General features: G+C 45.1%; 2 protein-coding genes across 2 annotated transcripts in view; one reads left to right on the top strand and one right to left on the bottom strand.

Moving 5' to 3' along the window:
* The first annotated feature begins 310 nt into the window (after positions 1-310).
* On the top strand, positions 311-4,193 carry ssr2 (signal sequence receptor, beta). Its single transcript, XM_082521190.1, has 6 exons — positions 311-395; positions 1,738-1,898; positions 2,159-2,257; positions 2,612-2,720; positions 2,814-2,891; positions 3,259-4,193. The coding sequence occupies exons 2-6, from the start codon at positions 1,738-1,740 to the stop codon at positions 3,367-3,369; spliced, it is 558 nt and encodes a 185-aa protein (XP_082377316.1). The 5' UTR covers positions 311-395; the 3' UTR covers positions 3,370-4,193.
* Positions 4,194-7,866: 3,673 nt separating this feature from the next.
* Positions 7,867-16,424, bottom strand: part of LOC309698606 (uncharacterized protein) — a 379,790-nt gene continuing 371,232 nt past the window's right edge. Inside the window, exon 2 of the mRNA XM_082521165.1 lies at positions 7,867-10,326. Within this exon, the coding sequence (XP_082377291.1) occupies positions 7,937-10,309 (2,373 nt within the window). The 5' untranslated portion in view covers positions 10,310-10,326 and the 3' untranslated portion in view covers positions 7,867-7,936. The remainder of the gene's footprint in view (positions 10,327-16,424) is intronic.

Here is a 16,424-nt window from a genome sequence, read left to right as displayed (position 1 = left end):
CGTAGGACAGTTTTCCAATCTCATTGTACTATTGTACTATGTATGACTGTGCAATGACAATAAAGAGTTATCTTATTAAGATCAGAGAACCTGCAGTGAGAATTTTATTCTCAATGAATTATATTTTGTACATAAACCGTTTTATATGTATGAAAATTCAACTGATCAACAAGTACTTTTACAGGGCCGGAACAGGCAGTCCAGCTACTTCTGCATAATGAGCTACGTTCGTTTCGAATGACTCCTATCTCCCTCCCGAACACCAGGGGCGCTGCAGTTTGCAGGCTTCTTTAACTCCCCCTCGGTACACGTCATGTAAAAACAGGCTTTAAGCTTCTGAGCATGCGCTTGACTAGCTCCTTTACTTTCTGCCATTTGAAGAGAACTAGAGGAAGGTAAAAAATCTCTTCCTGTTTTTCTTTTAAAGCTTCAGCGTTATAATTTACTAATGTTTTATTTTAGGAACGGACATATTGTTAATATACAGCGAATCTATGAAACGCCTGTTAGACATAAAGCGTTGTTACTTACTATAATTTTCTTACTAACGCAAATGAAGATGTGACTCCTTTGGTCCACGTAAGCACCGGTTAGTGTTGAGCACTCTGACTTGAAGCCGGACACTTCATTAGTAACATATCGTAACAGCCTTTTAAAATTACCTCCCAGTCGCGATTTTTCTTTCGTCTTTTGAAAGTCAAACCTAAGATAAATCAGAATCAGAATACTTTATTGATCCCTGGGGGAAATTATTTTTTGTTACAGTGCTCCATTTTAAACCAACATTAAGACAAGACAGACAATACGCTAACTAAGAATAGTACAATATATACATATATATACATACATACATACATAAGTCACTTATAAATAAATATTTGGAAAAGAAACATGTGTAGTTGTAGCAGCAAACAGTGTGTTAAGTGGATGCATTGTACAGGGAGCCACAGGCAGGAATGATTTCCTGTGTCGTTCAGTGGTGCTTTTCGGTAATCTCAGTCTCTCACTGAACGAGCTCCTGTGACTGACCAGCATGTCATGGAGTGGGTGGGAGGTGTTATCCAACATTGTCTTTATCTTGGACAGCATCCGCCTCTCCGACACCACCTTGAGGGAGTCCAGCTCCATCCCCACAACATTGCTGGCCTTACGGATCAGTTTATTAAGTCTGTTGGCATCTGCGACCCTCAGCCTGCTCCCCCAGCATGCAACAGCATAGAGGATCGCACTGGCCACCACAGACTCATAGAAAATCCTCAGCATTTTCTGGCAGATGTTGAAGGACCTCAGTCGCCTCAAAAAATAGAGACGACTCTGGCCCTTCCTGTAAAGTGCTGTGGTGTTTTTAGCCCAGTCCAGTTTATTGTCAATGTGTACTCCAAGGTATTTATAGTCCTCCACAATGTCAACACTGACCCCCTGGATTGAAACAGGGGTCAAGTGTTTCCTGGTCTTCCTGAAGTCCACGATCAGTTCCTTGGTCTTTGCCAAGGAACTGATCGTGGACTTCAGGAAGTAGTCTCCGTTTAAAGACTGACTGCAGATTGTTTTCTCCTTTCTTTTTTGTTGTTTATGCTAAATTTAGTTGGATACCTGGACACTACCGCATATTGTTTTATTTCAAAACCAGCCTGGACTCCTGGCTATAGTTTCACCATACTTTGTAGTCCATCGTATTCTCCTCCTAACTCCAGTTAATTTCCCTTTTTTGTTTTGTTGTTTGTTTGTTTTGACCAGATGACCAGGATGCTGCACGTGTTTGTAATCCTTTCTCTGCTGGCTCTGGGCTCAGGAGAAGAGGGCGCCCGTTTGTTGGCCTCCAAATCCCTCCTGAACCGCTATGCTGTGGAGGGCCGCGACCTGACCCTCCAGTACAGCATCTACAACGTGGGCTCCAGGTCAGATATCTGGACAGCTGCTGTAAATCAGATAACTGTACAAATGAATACACACAGAAAACCAAACGACACAGAATTATTTTATTCAGTTGTTTCTTAACAAACTGCTGTTTAATAATCACTTTATCAGTACGTTTGAACATTATCAAGACGTTTTCAGAATTGTTGAAATGTGAACTGCTTGAGAGCTTGTCAAGACCTGATAAAATGTTTAGTGCATACTATGTGACTAAATGTCATCCTCTGGTTTGTCTCCGCAGTGCAGCTCTAGAGGTGGAGCTATCCGATGATTCTTTTCCTCCTGAAGATTTTGGAATTGTTTCCGGAATGCTGAATGTGAAATGGGACAGGATTGCACCGTATCCTTGCAGTAACATGACTTCTCACTGGCACTATCAAACTTGAGCTATTTTTGACGCATTAATTGTGGCTTAATGGGAGTTTGATCTTAAATTCTTGATCAAACGTAAGTTACTGGGTGTCTGTATGGCAGCCTATTTTTTGCACCACAGTTATATCATCTTACACAGTAGGACCAAATACTGAAATGATAGCTTTTCAGGCCGCTGAACCTAAAGAAGTATTCACTCTTCATGGTTCATAAGACAGAGGCCTTAATGAACCAGGAATGCAGGAATTAGATTTAAGTTGGTTTAAATAACCATAGATGGGCTCTTTCTCCAAGTCATCATTCTTAACTCTGAAACTTTTAGAGCCAGCAACGTCTCTCACACAGTGGTGTTGCGCCCCTTGAAGGCTGGATACTTTAATTTTACCTCTGCTACCGTCAGCTACCTGGTTCAGGAGGGAGGACAAGTTGTGGTAAAAGCAGTTAAAGTCCTTAGTGAGTCAAAGCATTTACAGTCCATAGTGATGTGTTGGAAGCTAAAGTGTCCCCTCCTTCCCTTCCTGCAGGTTGGCTACTCCAGTGCTCCTGGACAGGGAGGAATCTTGGCTCAGCGAGAGTTTGACCGGCGCTTCTCTCCACACTATGTAAGTGTTAAAAACAGATTGAGGCTCGCTCATTATGGCACCTGAGTCCACTGGCCTATGCTGATCAAAGTAAATTGAGGCTGGTGGAATTTTGTAAACCTCTAAGGATCTTTATTGGGTTGTTAATTTCAGCTAAAATTGGAATTTACTGTATCTATACTGACAAATTTTTGCATATAGCACAAGAAGTACTTTTTAGTACGAGTAGTGCATGTTGATAAACTAAATTAAAGTCTCCACAACAACAGAGTTCCTTGATACCACTGTTCACATAGTGTCTCGATTCATGGCTGATAGACTGAAGTTTTTGCATTTGCCAGAACAGTCCTCTAACACTTCACTCACTGCTCCGTGTGTCTGTCTTTAGTTGGACTGGGCTGCATTTGGTGTGATGACGCTACCCTCCATCGGCATCCCTCTGCTTCTCTGGTACTCCAGCAAGAGGAAATACGATTCGCCCAAGAGCAAGAAGAACTGAAACATCTTTGCTCTTTTCAAGAATGGGGTTGGGGATGGGAAGGGAAATAAAAGGGTTTTGTAAAAAAAACATTGCCCATACTTGGGGTGAAAACGAAAACTTGGTGACCAATGGACTTGATTGTGGTTTGATCGAACAGAATATTTAAGAGAACTTTGGAGCAAGAAGTAGAAGGTGAAAATCGTGTGGCATCTCTTTATCTGCAAATAGTTCATGTGACGAAACAATTACATTATGCTGTTTTCCATCACAACTAGTGAGATGATCTGAGTAACAGGACCTGCCAGGTGTCTTTCATGACCCTTTTTGGGAGGAAACTGTGGGTTCTATTGTGGAGGGCTTGAGAGTAAGGCTGGTTGGCTACCAGTTTAATCATTCACAAGTTAGCTAAGTAATAATCTCTGTCAGATATTGCCTTCAGTAACATGAAATTCACCAAATAGACTAAGATGAAAAAGAGCAATTCAGCAGTCAGCCTAAAGGAGACGACACAAACATCATTGAATGATGTGCCCATGCTCCATTCCCTCCATTGCTGTAATTGCACTGCAACTCATGAGTCTGGTGAATCCTTCAGCACACATGTTCTAAACTCCTACAATGGGAACTGGCTAATGGGGGTTACTACTGTAAACAGCTGCTTGTATTTGCAGTGTGTGTTTCTAATGAGCTGATATGACATTTGGAGCCCGTTGTTTAAGTTCAAAATAAATGAAAACAAGGTACATGTTTTGTTTTTTTAAAGCTGAGCCTGATTCATTTCTGGGGGTTTGCATTCCCTGTTTCCAGTTTATATCATTCCCATAAATAAAAACTTAAGGTTATTTTTCTTTCTGTTGCATTCTGTTTTGTTACATCAAGCAAATATATAACAGGAAAAAAATGAAAGTACAATTTTAAATGTCAAAATTTAAGAGCAGATATTTCAATACTGGATAGATGTATTATAAAACGTTATTGCACATAGTTTAAAAAGATGTCAAATATCCAATCTTGTGGCAGTGGAAGTAATCCACTGCCTTTGCAGAAAATGGTGCAGAGTGTAGTCAGGATTATGAAACATTTTGCTGCACATGCTGAAGTCCAGGGCTCGGCTGGTCATCTGGCATACCGGGCATTTTCCTGGTGGGCCAAGACACTTGGGTCGATGGACCAGCCTAAAAAGGTGGAGCTGAAAAACTGAGAGAAAACAATAAAAGCAGATCCAGCAAAATGTGTCAGATTAACGACACGTTAGCTATCAGGGCTGCTGCACTGTGAACAGTAGTACCAGCAACAGCCAGTAACAACTTGTAATCAGGCCTCACAGTCACAGGGGGCTGCTGCTGCACCATCTGTGGAAGAGAGGAAGATGAAAATAGATGGAGGGACATAATTAGGAAGGGAAAGATTCAAGGCTTCAGTAAAATGAATGGCTGCTTTGACCATGAGCCACTGCTGATAGCCAGAGTGTACAGTTAGGTCCAGATATATTTGGACACAGACACCAAGTTTAGGTTGTTGTTGTTTTTACCTGTTTACTGAAACATATTGTAAGTATAGTTATATAATGGACATTGACATAACGTGTAGACTCTCAGCTTAATTTGAGGGTATCTACATTCATATTAGATGAGGGGTTTAGGAGTTTCAGCTGTGCCACCCTCTTTTTAAATGGACCAAAAGTAATTGGACAGTTGTCTTACAGGCTATTTCATGGGCAGTTGTGGGCAATTCCTTCGTTATGTTATTATCAGTTAAGCAGATAAAAGGCTTGAGTTGATCTGAGGTGTGGTGCTTGCATTTGGAAGGCTTTGCTGACAGAATCTGTGATAGACTGTCAACAGCAGTCAAAAGAACCTCTCCACGCGAGTGAAGAGGTAAACTCCCAAAACAGAAAAAAATCAATCCAAGAAAATTGCTACAATAGTAGAAGTGGCAAAATCTAAAGTTTGGAAAGAAAAAAAAAGAAAGCACTGGTGAACTCGGCAATGCAAAAAGACCTGGACGTCCACAGAAGACAGCGGTGGATGATCACAGAATCATTTCCATGGTGAAGAGAAAACCCTTCACAACAGCCAACCAAGTGAACAACACTCTCCAGGAGGTAGGCATATCAATATCCAAGTCTACCATAAAGAGAAGACTGCATGAAAGGTATTACAGGGCTTACTTTCATGCAGGTTCACTGCAAGGTGCAAGCCACTCATAAGCCTCAGTCTTATGAGTGGTTTATGAGTATCACAGCACTGTAAGATTGCGAAAGATGTACCCTTAGGCCCCCTCCTCGATTCAGAGATGGTCTTTCCCTTTTCACGTAAATGGCCTCCTTGACTCTGCGCTCAAACCAGCGTTCCTCCCGGTCCAGTGTGTGTGCATCCTCATCCTTGAAAGAGTGTCCACTGGCCTGTAGGTGTGAATAGACTGCGGAGTCCTGGCCTGCCAAGGTAGCTCTCCTGTGCTGTGCCATCCGCTTTGCCAGTGGTTGCTTGGTTTCCCCAATGTATAAATCCTGGCACTTAACAGTGTACTATATTATTCTGTTTGTGTCGGGGGATCCGATCCTTGGGGTGGACCAGTTTTTGGTGCAGTGTGTTTTGGGGTTTAAAAGCCACAGAGACTCGGTATTTAGAAAAAATGCATCTCAACTGGACCGGGTAGGATAACAAAGCCCTCTTTTCCACTTTTCCATGTACAATTTGGCCACGATAGGTGAAACTGGTGAACCCATGGCACACCCATATTTCTGCCTATAGTGCTGACCCTTGTATAGGAGGAATTAAAACACAGTTCCAAAAGCAACTTGGAACTTGGAACTTGGTCGATGCTGAGAGTGGTCCTGTTGCTGAGGTTGGGGGTCATCCTGTAATCTCTTACGAACTACCTCCAACACGTCCGTGACTGGGATGCGAGTGAAGAGAGATGTAACATCGTACAAGACCATTGTTTCATCTGCCTCCATAATGACATCTCTCACCTTCTCAACAAAATCCAAGTTGTTCTGGATGTGGTGTTCAGGGCTGCCTACCAGCGGGTTGAGGATCGAAGCCAGAAACTTAGAGATGTTATAGGTGACTGAGTTGATCATACAGACAATCAGTCTTAAAGGTCCACCCTGTTTATGTATCTTCGGTAAACCACACAGACTTGATGTAGATTCGTCTGGTTATAGCCTGTGGTATGAGGTCCCGTCAATAGCATTGTCTTGTTTTAACTGCTTCAGACAGTCTATCACCCTCTTCCTGTAACCACTTCCTGGAGCACTTTAGGGGCTCATAAGTATTTTTGCCACTGAGCAGTGACAAAATGTTCTCATGATAGTCTTTCTGGTTTAGCAAAACCGTGCACCTACCCTTGTCTGCCGGAAGGATAATAATGTTGCTGTCATTGTGTGTGCCTTCCTCTCCTCCATGCTGATGTTGGATGCTGGTGGCTTCGCAGCTTACATGTCTGCAATATTGTTGTTTCGAATTGCTGTTTCTGTGGCTGAAAAGAGTTCCAATAGCGGGATTTGTCTCGGCGTCACAGCAAAATTCAACCCTTTAGCGAGGATGTTTGTTCTCTGTTTGGCTGAGCTGTCTGTCAGACAAATTCTCCACCCTCAAGTGTCTTCTTCAGTCTCAGCTGACTGCAGGTTTCCCTTCTTCAGCTGAGACTGAAGAAGTTACTTGGATGGACAATGGACAGATGGACAATGACCCAAAACATACAGCTAAAGCAACCCAGGCACGTAAATTTTACATGTGCACAGATGATGTTAAAGTGGCTCTTTTTCAAGCCTATTGTACCTCTTTCTATATGACTCATTTGGTGTAATTATAGTCAAGTCATAATGAAAAAACTGCAGGTAGACTTTCAGGGTGCATTTAGAATTTTGCTTAGACTTCCAAGATGGACATTTGCAAATCAAATGTTTGTTACAAGTAATGTTCCAACTTTTCATGCCTTACCGAGGAGCTATATGTACAAATGTATCTTATGTGCCATTTGAATCAATAAATTCAGAAGTGAGAGCTTTGACAGAGATAACACATGGTGACAGAAGGTATATGTCAGGTTTTTATAAACATTTGATTAAAAAAAAATTATTATTATTTTTGGTTCCGGTCCAGCCCTGCTGAAGCCACAGGTAACCTGCTTATCCATTTGTCAAATCAAATCAAATCAAATCACTTTTTATTGTCACATCACATGTGCAGACACACTGGCACAGCACATGCGAGTGAAATTCTTGTGTGCGAGCCCCACAAGCAACAGAGATGTGCAAACACAACAACACAAACGAGCAAAATACAAGAATGGCCAACCTGAAACTAATAAATATATGTACAATATATAATAGTGTATGCATTTCTGGATGTGTATACTAAATATTTTCCTACGTGTGTGTGTGTGTGTGTGTGTGTGTGTGTGTGTGTGTGTGTATACACATTTTTACAAATTAAATAGTAAAAAAAAAAAAAAAAAAAAAAAAATAATAATAATAAAATATATAAAATATACAGAGTTGAATATGTGCAAAACAAGTGGCATTTATATACAGTGTGGAGTGCTTAATGTTGAAGTTCCAGTAGTGAAGCTGAGGTGTCTATGAAGTGTTCAGCAGTCTGATGGCCTGATGGAAGAAGCTGTCTCTCAGTCTGCTGGTACGGGACCGGATGCTGCAGAACCTCCTTCCTGATGGAAGCAGTCTGAACAGTTTATGGCTGGGGTGACTGGAGTCCTTGATGATCCTCCCCGCTTTCCTCAGGCACCGCTTCCTGTAGATGTCTTGGAGGGAGGGAAGCTCACCTCCAATTATCCGTTCAGAGCACCGCACTACTCGCTGGAGAGCTTTGCAGTTGTAGGCGGTGCTGTTGCCATACCAGGTGGTGATGCATCCAGTGAGGATGCTCTCAATGGCACAGTGATAGAAGGTCCTGAGGATGCGGGGGCTCATGCCGAATCTTTTCAGTCTCCTGAGAAAGAAGAGGCGCTGCTGCGCCTTCTTCACTGTTTTGTTTGTGTGTACTGACCACGTAAGATCCTCAGCCAGATGTACTCCAAGGAACCGGAAGCTGCTCACTCTCTCCACAGCAGCGCCGTTGATGGTGATGGGGGTGTGTACTTCTCTGCACCTCCGGAAGTCCACTATCAACTCCTTTGTCTTTGCGACGTTGAGGGTGAGATGGTTGTCTTGACACCAGTGGGTCAGGGCGCTGACCTCCTCCCTGTAAGCCGTCTCATCACCGTTGGTGATAAGACCCACCACTGTAGTGTCGTCCGCAAACTTCACGATGATGTTGGAGTTGTTAGTGGCTGTGCAGTCGTAGGTGTAGAGTGAGTACAGGAGAGGGCTCAGTACACACCCCTGTGGAGCACCAGTGTTCAGTGTGATGGGGGATGAGGTGATGCTGCCCAGTCTGACCACCTGGCGTCTGTCAGACAGGAAGCTAAGGATCCAGCTGCAGAGGGAGCTGCTCAGTCCTAGATCCTGCAGTTTCCTGTCCAGCTTCGAGGGAACGATGGTATTGAATGCTGAGCTGTAATCTACAAACAGCATCCTCACATACGTGTCTCTCTTCTCCAGGTGTGACAGGGCAGTGTGTAGTGTCAGGGCTATGGCATCATCAGTGGACCTGTTGTGGCGGTATGCAAACTGTAGAGGGTCCAGTGAGTCGGGTAGTGCAGAGCAGATGAAGTCCCTGACCAGCTTCTCGAAGCATTTGCTTACGATGGGGGTCAGGGCTACAGGTCGCCAGTCGTTCAATGAGGAGATGGTGGAGGATTTGGGTACAGGGACGATGGTGGCCATTTTGAAGCAGGCTGGGACTACAGACAGAGAGAGGGAAAGGTTGAAGATGTGCGTGAACACTCCAGCCAGCTGAGCCGCGCATGACCTGAGGACGCGGCCGGGAATCCCGTCCGGACCAGTAGCTTTGCGTGCGTTCACCTTCCTGAAGCACTTCCGCACATCCTCCTCAGACACAGTGTGCGCACTGACGTCATCCGCGGTGTGCACACTGTCCGGTCTCATGGTGTTCGCTGTGTCGAATCTAGCGTAGAATACGTTTAGATCCTCACACAGAGAGGCCGTGGTCTGCGGTGTGCTGGTTTTCCCTCTAAAGTCTGTGATCGTGTTTAGTCCCTGCCACATACTCCGAGGGTTGTCAAACTGTTGTTCCACCCTGTCCCTGTACTCACGTTTGGCTGCTTTGATCGTCTTCCGGAGTTGGTAATGTGCGTGTTTGTAGTCCGATGTGTTCGCGGAGGCAAAGGCGGTGCTCCGTGCCGCCAGTGCCGCGCGAACATCTCCGTTAATCCAGGGTTTTTGATTTGGGAAGGATTTAACTGTTCTGGATGGGACGACATCTTCCACGCATTTCCTGATAAATCCACAGACTGAGTCTGTGTATTCATCAATGTCCCTAGCAGCCACGTGAAACATTTCCCAGTCCGCGTGATCAAAACAGTCCCGCAGCGCAGACTCCGATTGGTCCGTCCAACAGTGCACCGCCCTCCGGGTTGGAGCTTCCTGTTTCAGCTTCTGCCTGTAGGCGGGCAGGAGCAGGATGGAGCAGTGATCTGATTGGCCGAATGGGGCGCGGGGGAGGGCTTTGTACGCATCCCGGAAAGAGGTGTAGCAGTGGTCGAGTAGCCGGTTTCCACGTGTGTTGAAAAGGATGTGTTGGTGGAGTTTGGGTGAGACTTTCTTCAGGTTTCCCTTATTAAAGTCCCCGGTCGTGATAAACGCTGCCTCTGGGTGTGCGGTTTCCTCGCTGCTGATCGCGCTGTACAGTTCCCTGAGTGCTCGGTCAGTGTCGGCTTGTGGGGGAATGTAAACAGCCGTAATAATCACTGCTGTAAATTCCCTCGGTAGCCAGAATGGCCGGCACTTAATCATCAGGTACTCCAGGTCCGGTGAGCAGAAGGATTTGACCGGGTGCACGTTCGCATAATCACACCAGCTGTTGTTGATCATGAAACACACACCACCACCTCTGCTTTTCCCAGTAAGATCCTGTGACCTGTCCGCGTGGTGCACAGAGAACCCCGGCAGTTGTATTGCGGAGTCCGGTACCTTGTCCGATAGCCAGGTTTCTGTGAGGCAGATCACGCAGCAGTCCCGCATCTCTCGCTGGAATGAGATCCGTGCCCGAAGCTCGCACAGCTTGTTCTCCAGAGACTGCACATTAGCCAGTAATAAACTGGGTAACGGTGGTCTGTTAGTGCGCCGTCTCAGTCGAACCAGAACGCCAGATCTTCTCCCTCTGCGTCGGCGTTTGCGGCCTCCAGGGCCAGAGAACAAAGGCGTCTCAGGTGAGATGAATGGGGGGTCTGCAAACGGAGCGTCCGTGTTGCAAAACGTGAACTCCGGAAAGTTATAAGAAAGACCGTCTTTTATGTCCAGTAAGGTTTGTCGGTCGTACACAAGGAGACAAGTGCTGCTCGTGAAAAAATAAAGGAAAAGTAAAATTAAACACAGAAGAAAGCCGTTGCTTGGGGGAGCTCGCGACGAGGCTGCCATACTCGGCGCCATCTTGAAATCCTCCTCCTTGTATACTTTTGTGTTGGTCTTGTAACTAATCCTGACCTGGGATGGATCCGTCTTCTACCTTCTAAAGTCGATCACCAAAGCTTTGGTCTTATTCACATTCAGAAGTAGATGATTCCTCCCTGACTGCTCCACAAAACTGTGTTCTTTACACCTCCTGCTCATCATTTAATCACACTCTAAATCTTGTTCTGAGACATGGCATAGAAACTGAACATTTAACAGTATTTCTTGAAAATCCTCTTTTGTCTGATCATTTCCTAATGACATTTAAATTTACAATAATGTATTACATAGCAGTGGGGAATAGATTTCATCACAGTATTGGGCGATCGTGGCTCAAGAGTTGGGCGTTCGCCTTGTAATCGGAAGGTTGCCAGATCGAGCCCTGGCTTGGACAGTCTCGGTCGTTGTGTCCTTGGACAAGACACTTCTCCCGTTGCCTACTGGTGGTGGTCAGAGGGCCCGGTGGCGCCAGTGTCCGGCAGCCTCGCCTCTGTCAGTGCGCCCCAGGGTGGCTGTGGCTACAATGTAGCTGCCATCACCAATGTGTGTGTGAATGGGTGGATGACTGGATATGTAAAGCGCTTTGGGGTCCTTAGGGACTAGTAAAGCGCTATATAAATACAGGCCATTTACAGTAGATACCTTTCTGAAATTGCTTTAACTAAGTTTAAGGATATAATTCATCCACTGTTATCTTCTTCATTGGCTTGTGCCAACACTGTGCAGCTGCCCAACTCAGCTCTCACAGAGGTCGATTATCTTGTTAAGATAACAATAATCTTCATTGCGTGTGACTCTGGTTACTGTAGTTCCTCTGAAAGAGGTCATTGTCGACTTCAGGAGGCACAGCACTGACTTAAACGGCCCTGTACATCAACAGTGAGTGTGACCCACACCTTCTGGTTTAGTGGCGTCCTCATCTCTGCTGACATCTCCTGGACAGACATGACAGAGCGGTTGGCAACAAGGCTCAGCAGTGGCTGAAGTTTTTGAGGGTCCTTAGGAAACCCAACCAGAACTCCAAACTGCTGCTGACCTTCTACTGCTCGTCCAGAGCTTGCTGACATACTGTATCACAGTATTGTACGGGAGCATCATGGCAGACAGGGAGAGGTTTCAAAGAGTAGTTAGGGATCGTGGCTCAAGAGTTGGGAGTTCGCCTTGTAATCGGAAGGTTGGACAGTCTCGATCGTTGTGTCCTTGGGCAAGACACTTCACCCACTGGTGGTGGTCAGAGGGCCTGGTGGCGCCAGTGGGGAATAGATTTCATCACAGTATTGGGCGATCGTGGCTCAAGAGTTGGGCGTTCGCCTTGTAATCGGAAGGTTGCCAGATCGAGCCCTGGCTTGGACAGTCTCGGTCGTTGTGTCCTTGGACAAGGCACTTCTCCCGTTGCCTACTGGTGGTGGTCAGAGGGCCCGGTGGCGCCAGTGTCCGGCAGCCTCGCCTCTATCAGTGCGCCCCAGGGTGGCTGTGGCTACAATGTAGCTGCCATCACCAGTGTGTGAATGTGTGTGTGAATGGGTGGATGACTGGATATGTAAAGCGCTTTGGGGTCCTTAGGGACTAGTAAAGCGCTATACAAATACAGGCCATTTACCATTTACCAAGGCAGCACAGAAGATCATTTGCTGCCCTCCCCCCTCCCTGATGGACATTTATACCTCCCTGGCTTGCTCAGCAGAGCAGAGCTCAGCAGAGAGCATCATCAAGGACAGCTCCCACCCTGGTTTTGACCTGTTCAAACTGCTGTCCTCAGGAAAGTGCTACAGGTGCATCAGTACAAAGACTAACAGACTCAAGAACAGTTTCTTTTGTTAGATTATTCTGTTATTATATGTTACCTTATATATGTAATCAAAGTAGTTGAATTAGAATACTGCTGTAGATCACATTATACCCTTTAATATAGAGTGTGTGAGCTGTATGTAGTTTAGTTCTCGTTATACTTTTGAGTTAACAGAACATATTCACATATTAGTTCATTAGATAAATGTGCATCACTCTGTATCCTTGATCTGCTGGGAATGTGTTACACTGTTTTCTTGACATGCTTAATTGTTGAATCATGAAGAGAAGATTGTAAGCAGGAGACTCTGTGTCTAAGACAGGGGAGACAGACAGACCACATTCCATACCCCCACCTTACAGAAAGCAGAGAAACAACTGCCGAGGTCATAACTTAGGCGCTGTAACAGAGAAAGAATGTGATGTTTTGGCTTTTACGACTAGCTGGGGGCCACTAGAGAGTATAAAAAGCTGAGCAACCCGTCACCATTTTGAGACATGTGCCTGACCCTCTGGTAGCATCTCTCCCGTCCGGACGTTGTAATGCTCTGACTGTTGAATTGTATCGAAATAAATGATTGTTGATTGAGCATTTATACACCGAGTATTGTCCTTCCTTCAGCCCAAAGATTCAAAGAATTGGGAGATTTCAACACTTTCCAAAAGCCATAACCACCCTGAACTCACACGCACTGACCCCCAACCCTCTATACACAGACTATGCAAATTACCATCACTACTGTGCAATATTTAATACGTGCAATAACCCACACTGTAAATATATAATCCTTATCTATTTTTGATATTTGTATATAGCACAGCAGAACAGTGCATGTTACCATCTGTTCACATCTGCATCATGGAGTAATTGATTCATTGTACTGTACTAGTTTCCTGATGCACAAAACCTTGAACTCCTCCAGAATGGATTTCAAGACGAGCCTTAATTTGCCGCTATTTCCATAGACAACTATGCTGGTCAAACTCTTCTTCTGAGACTGACCCTCAGTGGTGGATATGGGGCACTCATAAATCAGCAGGGGCCAAAGAATTCTTGGCAGGATGCCACGTTAGTATAACCATTCTAACATTTCTCAAAAGACCTTTTTTGCCAGTTTCTTCAGCCGACCCTCAAGCTCCTCACAAGGAACAGCTGCTCCATCTTTAAGTGTGCTCTAGAACATTTTCACCAAGCTCTTAACGGGTTTTCCAAAGATGGTTGGGATGGTAGACTGGAATCTATTGCTCAATTGACATTCCATAAGCTCCAACACCATTGTAATGTTTGCTGATGACACAGTGGTGTTGGGCGCCATCTCCAACAACGGTGAGGCAGCCTACATGGATGAGGTGAAGAATCTGGCATCGTGGTGCCAGGACAACCACCTCCAGCTGAACATCCGCAAGACCAATGAGCTGGTGGTGGACTTCAGGAGTAAGCATAGAGTCTACAAGCCCCTTATCATCAACGGAGCTCCAGTGGAGAGGGTGTGGTCCTTCAAGTATCTCAGTGTCCACATCTCCTCAGACCTGACATGGTCTGCTCACATTCAGGTCCAGTCCAAATAGGCTAGGCAGCACCTGTACCATCTCCGACAACTGAGGAAGTCCTGGGTCTCTCCAGTGATCCCCAGGACTTTCTATACAGGTGCTGTGGAGAGCATCCTTACACATAACATCGCATCCTGGCATGGGAACAGCTGTGTTAAGGATCAGAAAGCTCTTCAGAGAGTGATCTGTGTGGCTGAACGCTGCTGCAGGACTGTTCTTCCCTCCCTACAGGACATCTACACCAGGAGATGCTGGTCTAGAGCAGCTATTGAAGGACCCATCCTATCCCAGCAACAATCTGTCCCAACTTCTGCAATCAGGCAGAAGGTTCTGCACCACCTGGGCAAAAACAGAGAAGCTCAGGAGGAGCTTCTACCCTCAGGCCCTCCGAGTCCTAAATCAGAACATGCGCACCCCTCCAAAAGCATCCATAAGTGACGGAGACAGGACTTATTCTTGCCACATTCCAGAACGTTCACGGTCATCTCATATCATGGCTGATTCTTCTTGGCCTCACTACTGTGTATATTATCTCGTACAGTAGCGGTTTTTGATACGGGCGACATGGGCGTTTGCCCAGGGCAGCATCGTGGTGGGGGGCGGCATCAGGGGCATCGTCAAAAAAAAACAAACAAAAAACAATTTGTTCGTACTCATGCTGCCCCGACATCACGCCAGTGCATATTGGGAATGGCATAGGCACTGATCGGTTTTCTGTCGCCCATTTGCTGGGAGTAAGGGCGCCCTCCGTTTGTGAGGTGCACCTGCTGCATGCGGCACAGGGAGGAGAGGGCGGGGCGGCGGGGGAGTCTCAGGCTGGCTGGAGCAGCATCTAATAACCAACCCGCAAAATAAAATAAAAAATAAAAACAAACCAACAAACAGGAAAACACCAGACATCATGATACAGACTTATAATTTGCATCGATGCTTTTTTGAAATTCTATATGCGAAAAGTGAGCACGAGAGCCCTCGGTGCGCCTGCTCGCTGCTGAAGTCAAAGTAAACTTTATTGTCATCTCCGCTACAGTCCAGCATATAGAGACGAGACGACGAGGCTCCAGTTACAGCAGTGCAAGTAAACAAACAATAAATATAAGAAGAGTAAGAAAATAAATATACACTTTAGGACTCGGGATAAAGGATCAATAACAATTTAAAATTTATAATTCAGTTTGATGATTTAAAGTCTCACACACAACCCGTCGAAAGGGGAGGGGCCGGCTGCTTCCAGATAGAGCGCATTTCAATCATAATGATGTAAATCCAAGCCCATTATGTATTCATGATTTGAATCCTGGGTTGTACGAAATCCCAGAAATACACCTTAGACAAAGTGAATCTGTGAACTAAGGTGTAGGTCTGTAATGTTATGTTGTGGTGATCCTCAGGTTGAGGGATGGGTGTTCCTACTGGAGTGCAAAATTAAAACCTATGGAAGATGGACAAGAAAAGTTCAAAGCCATCAGGTACTCAGTTTAGAAAAAAGAAGTAGAGGCGGAGAAATGAGCAAAAGATGCAGGTAAGCAGATGTGTGATTGGATAATGGCAGGTCATCCTGAAACAATCAGAATCAGAATACTTTATTAATCCCCAAGGAATTTATGTGGGTTACAGTTGCTCCAAGAAGAAATGGTAAAAAATTGTAACAGTAACAGACTAAACTCCAAACAATACATTATGTTACAGATTTTACACATTTAAGAAATAGCATTAATATATACAGATCACTCAATTATAAATATCAAGGATTAACAGAGGTGATTACAAGGAAATTGACGAGAATATTCCAGAGTAGAAAAGAGCGTGTGTAAAAAGGATGTAATTGCAGTGTTTACAGTGTGTTAGATGGAGGAGTTGTACAGGGAGATGGCCACAGGCAGGAATGATTTCCTGTGTCATTCAGTGATGCTTTTTGCTAATCTCAGTCTCTAACTGAACATGCTCCTGTGACTAGCCAGCATGTCATGGAGTGGGTGGGAGGAATTATCCAACATTGTCTTTATCTTGGACAACATCTACCTCTCAGACACCACCCTAACGGAGTCTAGCTCCACCCCCACAACATTACTGGCCTTGTGGATCAGTTAATTTAGTCTGTTGGCATCTGTGACCCTCAACCTGCTGCGCCAGCATGCAACAGCATAGAGGATAGCACTGACCACAACAGAGATACAACAACATAACATTAATTAGT

This window comes from Aulonocara stuartgranti (assembly GCF_965226115.1).
Source record: "Aulonocara stuartgranti genome assembly, chromosome: 22".
Classification (NCBI taxonomy): Eukaryota; Metazoa; Chordata; class Actinopteri; order Cichliformes; family Cichlidae; genus Aulonocara; species Aulonocara stuartgranti.
The sequence above is the reverse complement of the archived record's forward strand: the minus strand, read 5'-3'. Positions and strand labels throughout refer to the sequence as shown.

Excerpts from the sequence above, each read along its gene's own strand:
- ssr2 (XM_082521190.1), top strand. The coding sequence starts at position 1,738 with ATGACCAGGATGCTGCACGTGTTTGTAATCCTTTCTCTGCTGGCTCTG. Across the intron at positions 2,258-2,611 it reads AAATGGGACAGGATTGCACC|AGCCAGCAACGTCTCTCACA; the intron begins GTATCCTTGCAG and ends TGAAACTTTTAG. Across the intron at positions 2,721-2,813 it reads AGGAGGGAGGACAAGTTGTG|GTTGGCTACTCCAGTGCTCC; the intron begins GTAAAAGCAGTT and ends CCCTTCCTGCAG.